Source organism: Gobius niger (assembly GCF_951799975.1).
Source record: "Gobius niger genome assembly, chromosome: 7".
Taxonomy (NCBI): Eukaryota; Metazoa; Chordata; class Actinopteri; order Gobiiformes; family Gobiidae; genus Gobius; species Gobius niger.
Genome location: NC_136858.1, coordinates 18,605,972 through 18,611,971, shown reverse-complemented (window position 1 = coordinate 18,611,971; position 6,000 = coordinate 18,605,972). Strand labels below are relative to the sequence as shown.

General features: G+C 39.3%; 1 protein-coding gene across 2 annotated transcripts; it reads left to right on the top strand.

Moving 5' to 3' along the window:
* On the top strand, positions 1-3,458 carry fgf8a (fibroblast growth factor 8a). 2 transcript variants are annotated; one of them, XM_079560507.1, is made up of 5 exons: positions 1-362; positions 452-488; positions 1,056-1,236; positions 1,556-1,662; positions 2,483-3,458. In XM_079560507.1, exons 1-5 carry the CDS (start codon positions 331-333, stop codon positions 2,765-2,767), a joined length of 642 nt encoding a protein of 213 aa, XP_079416633.1. In that variant the 5' UTR covers positions 1-330; the 3' UTR covers positions 2,768-3,458. The 2 variants fall into 2 exon arrangements, with proteins under 2 accessions (XP_079416633.1, XP_079416634.1); XM_079560508.1 differs by having other exon boundaries at positions 2-362; positions 1,089-1,236.
* Positions 3,459-6,000: the final 2,542 nt, after the last annotated feature.

Below are 6,000 nucleotides of genomic sequence, written 5' to 3'. Positions count from 1 at the left end.
GTCTGCTTTTGTTCTACAAAAAAGGGGGCCTGTTCTTCGCACTGTGACCTGCCATTTTAACCGGGGGTGTAAGCCTGACGCGGGATAGATGCAAGAGAGCAAAGGCAAGTGCGCACCACGGAGCTACAGCGCAGACAGTGCACTCACTCATTGCGCACGGAGTACGACACCTGGACGCGTTCCGGACAGGGACTTTAGCGGAGAGACAGTGTGATGGATAGCAGGACCCGAAACAGGTCCTGATCGGACAGTGACGGGTATTTTTCTCTTTTGGACTCTTGGATTTGTGCAAGTTTAACTGCGGCTACAGCGGCTCTGAAGGAGTGCCTGATGATGGTCCCTGCATATAATATTCGGCATCTGTAAGTGCTGGCTCGGCCCGGTCAATATATCTTAACGATATCGCCTACTTAAAACACTTGACTAACGTCTTGCTCTTTGTTATCCGCAGGTTGATGCATTTGTTGACATTCTGCTATTACGCACAGGTACGCACTCAATTATGTCATCATTATTATTATTGTTGTTATTATTATTATTATTATTATTATTATTATTATTATTATTATTATTATTATTATTATTATTATTATTATTATTATTATTATTATTATTATACTAATAATATTGGCACTGAGAGGATGCATGCTGTTAATGTTGGATTAAATTCAATTTGGCTCCTTGTCCACCTTAACAAGACAACAATATATATATATATTTTTTAAGATTTATCCTTTCAGCTGATATTAATTAGCCTATTTATAGAATACATTAAAATAGCGTTGTTGTTTTTTTAATTGCTGTAGTTCTAATAAGCAGACAATGGTGACCGCCTACTCTTAAAAAACCCTACAGCTGTTGCTTTTGTGGGTAGATTAAAAAAGGCAAAGTGAGTTGCCAGAAAATCCTAACATTGGCTAAACTAACGCTTCATGCGCCAAAGTGCGCATTTGTTTTTTGGGTAATTTAGTAAAGTTTGCGCGGGTTGCTGAAGGACTTGCTGCTTTGATAGAACTTTGTTAGATACTCATGCGGTGCCGTCTAATTTCTGACAGGTAACCAATCAGTCCTCGCCTAATTTCACGCAGCACGTGAGCGAGCAGAGCCGGGTGACGGACCGCGTGAGCCGCAGACTTATCCGCATGTATCAGCTCTACAGCCGCACCAGCGGCAAGCATGTGCAGGTCCTGCCCAACAAGAAAATCAACGCCATGGCCGAGGACGGAGATGTGCATGGTAAGGACGCAGGTTACACGCACACTGACGGAGGTGAGGTCTATTTCACCTGATGTGACGGGATACCCGTCTGAACATGTGAGGTCTAAGAATATAACTGGATCACAGTCTGGGTCCTTTAATGGCTCCAGGACAGGAAACCCCTCCATATGATGGACTGAGGTCCACATTTATAACTGAAATGTTAACTTATTGTTTCGAACCTGGAAATATATAGGCTACATGATGCAATATTGTGCATATTGTCCTTTAGCAAACTCCTGAACACTTAAGTAATATGTGTTGTCATTTACTTTATTCCTTTTGTCTTTTTGTCTAGCAAAACTTGTAGTGGAGACTGACACTTTTGGCAGCAGAGTCCGAATCAAAGGGGCAGAAACAGGCCTCTACATCTGCATGAACAAGAAGGGCAAACTCATCGGCAAGGTACAGATTTTGATTATTGCCTTATTCATTGTTTTTTATACTTTTGCACATAGATGTGTACTCTCACAGGAGCAAGACAAATTTACCGTAAAGTGACCACTCTTTCAGACAACCTCACTACTGCACAGTATGTTGGCACTCATGTTAGGTGCACACTGATCTAAAGTTAAATCAACCCACTGTATTGCAGGACTTTAATTGTTTGATGCTAGTTTCTGCACTTTGCAGTAAGGTTGTATGATGAAAGAATGTGGCGCCCTGTGTGAGCTAACCCCACCCAGCGACTCCCTGCCTGGGCCACCATCTGCCCGGAGCCTGGTCTGGCCTGGTCCTGTGTGTCACCACTATTTATAACCACTGAGCTTTTCCACACGGTGCATCTTACACTAGCCCTCGCTGTGTATGTTTGTGTTCACCAAAAACAATTCTAAATCGCTTTACTTAATTAGTTGCTGTATAATAATTATTACCTGATATACAAACTGATTTTATTGCCACTCAAAGCAACAGGGATGAAGCATGGTTAATAGTGTTTTTCACAGCGTGTTGTTGCATAATAACCAGGCAGTGTTTCCTTACTTAATGTGTGACTATGTGAACGTTTCATGCTCATTGGTAACAAGTGGTGATGGTTTCATTAATATACTTTACATTGACAATTTTTAAAAACAAGTTTTAGGCCACGGTTAAAAACAGCTAGGAATTTCATGGTTGGGCTCCAATAGTCCCCTTTGTTGGTAATGATGGCAGCACATGTTCAGAGGTGTGCAGTGGGGTGGCCCACACAGAATTCAGGAGTCATTTGTGAATTCTCTTACAGAGGAACGGCCAGGGTCGGGACTGCATCTTCACTGAGATTGTTCTGGAGAACAACTACACAGCGCTGAGGAATGCCCACTATGAGAGCTGGTATATGGCATTTACTCGGAGAGGCCGACCCCGGAAAGGTTCCCGGACACGGCAGCATCAGCGCGAAGTCCACTTCATGAAGAGACTGCCTAAAGGTCATCAGCACCCTCAGCCGGTCCACCACCGACCGTTTGACTTCATTCATTACCCCTTCAGCTCCAGGACTAAACGCACACGATTCTCTTCCGAGCGCTGAGACCAAAGACTCCATGTCCCCACTTCACTATGGCCTTTCTACTGAGCATCACAATTTTACACTGTTGCTTTTTTACAAATGTATTGCCGGAGGAGTGAGTAGGAAAGAATATATTTTTGTATTTCGGATCACCTGTAGCTCTGAGACCAAAGACTCACATGTGCGCACTGTTCAGTTTATCAGGGACATTGACAGTTGTGCTACAGCTGGCTCAAGGGCTAAGTGCAGGTTCCCAACCCGGGGCGCACTGCTTAGTCACATTAGTGACTACTCTGTTTTGTAAAGATGTCTGATAGTGATTTTAATGTAATGCACTCAGAGTATTTCATTATAGCAATCGCCCCTAAACTCTACAGGGTTATTATGTGAATGTAACGATGTTCATACTGATGTCGTTGATTCACTGTATCCCTGAGGAGTCCCACAGTTCATTCTTTCATGTTTTAAATGTTTGAATGAAGACTATATGTAGTGATGGTGAAGTGAAAGACAGAGCATGCTGACGGCAGGCTCCCGACGAACTATTGTGGCAGCTATTCAAGTGTACAAACCTCTAACTCCCTTTTGTGCGTCACTGTTTGTATGGTGTTTTTATACTTACAAAATATATTTTTATTTTAAATGTTGTAAAGAATTAAGTATGAAATATTTATTTATATTGTGTAAAATGTACCATAGAAAACTGATATTAAAGACCTTTTTGGTATAACATTGTCTAAACCTGTCACTTGAGATTTTTTTTAAGGTAGTTGTCAAAACAGGCAAAACTAAGCATCCTACTTTAAGACATTCCCAACTATCACTCATGATTAAGCTCTATCTAAAAAAGCTCTTCATTTGGTTAAAAAACTAGACCAGTTGACAAAGGTTTCAGTCTGACCCAGCGCAGTACACGCCTGATAGTCACAGAACATGGTTGGGGTCAGAAATGATCTTTTTGGTAAGTTGTGGTAAAAGGCCTCATACTGCCCTCGTGGGGAAGTCCTATAATCATTTTCCACAAGCATTTCAGTCCAGATTGTGTGTATATCACACTACTACAGTATCTTTGTTTAGTGTCAATTCCTTTTGTGCCTTTGATATGTGTAATGAACAACTCCACAGATATGGTTTGACTGTTCACATTAGCACAAACACATACAGTAATTTCCTCAATTAAAAAATACACATTTATAAATAATAAGAAAAGGTATAGATTTCAAAAAGTGCTGTAAATTGAAACCACTATGAAGATGCTTCATCAAGAAAAACTGCTCTCTTTGAGGTTGTAAGTCTAGTTTAAAATTGATTGCAATGTTTTAAACCTTTCAGACTGTAAAATGTGAATCAACGAACTATAGGGTTAAACTATTAACAATTATTCATTTATCTATTCATTTTTTTTATTTTTTTTTATTTTTAATGTATCTGTCCGAAATATTACATGTTATGCTATAAAGCTATACACAAAAGGATCCCAATTGTCTAATAGGACCAATTCTTGTTCAATTTGTGAAATTGGGTAAATGGGAATTTGGGTAAAATCCTGTTTCAATGATTCTAAACATAGAATTTATTGCCTGATTGAGTAATTTACCAAGGCCAAGGTTGTTGTTTTAGTTATTTTATCATTTCTGTACATGTATCATGTTTTGATGTTGTAAATGTTTTGTTGTAAAACTAGAATTAAAACTAGAATTATCCTCAGACCTTCGGCTTTGGGGCCACCTAGTGGCTTGCAGAGGCTCCTGCATGTACGTGTCTTTGTTCTATGCCTATTGAAACTGCCCTTTGCATAGAACTGTGGACAACTTAAGAGAGCAGGAATTGTTCCAAAATGTGTGTGAAATGTCTGTCCAAGGTGTCCTCCCAATAACCCTTCTGCCATCGTCTTTGCCATATGTATGGAGCAATGCAGTAATGTCTTTTCCTTATGTCATGCCTCCAATTTGGTGATCCCAAGCTGTGCTGCACAAGGCTAACTTTTTGCTCAACTCAAGCTGAGTCCAGTCCAGTCCAGTCTATTGCTTCAGTTGACTGAGGGTCACCACCACCCATCTTATACCTAGTCTTATACAACAATTCAATTTGTTTTTGAATTACATTTTTTATTGCTGACTTGTATGTTCCTCTTGTACAGTAAAACATTTTTAATTATTTTTTATTGTGAATGAATTGTGAAAATAAACTTTCCTTCCTTACCCTTTGTGGCTTTGCCACCATAACAATGTTTAAGACATGTTACTGTCATACAGTTCAATGTGATGCAATGTAAATGCTGAATAATAATACACATATTGTGTTACATATTGCTTATATCATATTTCCGATACAGGGAAGTGCATAATACACTGCACATCATGATTAAACACGGTTTGTAATATGTGTGTCTTCCACATGTTTAATGTGTTAAGCTGTTTTATTTAGTAGACTAATCTGAGTTAAATTATTATGCATAGCTGAAACACTGTTGGCTATATTCTCAAAACTGACCAAACTCTTGACCCAGAGAAGTTGATGTTTTCAGATTTCTGAAGATGTTGAAGCCTTTGTTAAAGAAGTCTTTAAATGTTTTCTTATTTTCAATGTTCATGCACATCATTGTACACACACATGTTTACAATGGGTCACAGCCTCTACTGCAGTGCAGCTGCAAAGATCAAAAGAGTATTACATGGTTACCTCCTTGTCATGCCTCTTTTTTCCTTTTAACCAACCATAAATGATTTTTTTAGACATTTGTATGTTAGGGACATGGCCTGAACAACTGAGTGGTCTTCAAAAAGAAAGAAGAAAAACTATCTGCATATTGGCATTGTGTGTGGCTTTGCTCAACTGATCAAAGACCTGTGGGGGTCCTGGAGCAGTGAGCTGGGGTGTTTCGAATGGGAATGAGACCAGACTGATGCTGTTCAGGCTACGCTTAAGTATCTCATTAAATGTCACAAGGTTAATCGACTTTTGATTGTCAAGACATAGGCCTGTTTTAGTAATTCATCAACGTCAATAATGCTTGTTCTGCTCTTTACATCAGCACCATGGTCACATATCTCAAATAGAGCATAAGCTTGGACAATCTTGAGTTTCTTGAGTCAATAAAATGAAATTAGGAAAGTCAAAGAAGAGACATAAGCTAAAATATGAAGAAAAGTGTATTTTTGTGAGTGATTAATTTAAATATGACGACTTTAACAACATGGGCGTACAGAGAAGGAGATGAGCGCTATATCATTTTTGTTTGAAGGAAAGTAGCC

What these genes read in the sequence shown, in the direction of transcription:
- fgf8a (XM_079560507.1), top strand. Translation starts at nt 331, where the DNA reads ATGATGGTCCCTGCATATAATATTCGGCATCT. An exon ending in CGAGGACGGAGATGTGCATG is followed by an intron (nt 1,237 to 1,555) that starts GTAAGGACGCAG and finishes CTTTTTGTCTAG; the next exon opens with CAAAACTTGTAGTGGAGACT. An exon ending in AGGGCAAACTCATCGGCAAG is followed by an intron (nt 1,663 to 2,482) that starts GTACAGATTTTG and finishes ATTCTCTTACAG; the next exon opens with AGGAACGGCCAGGGTCGGGA.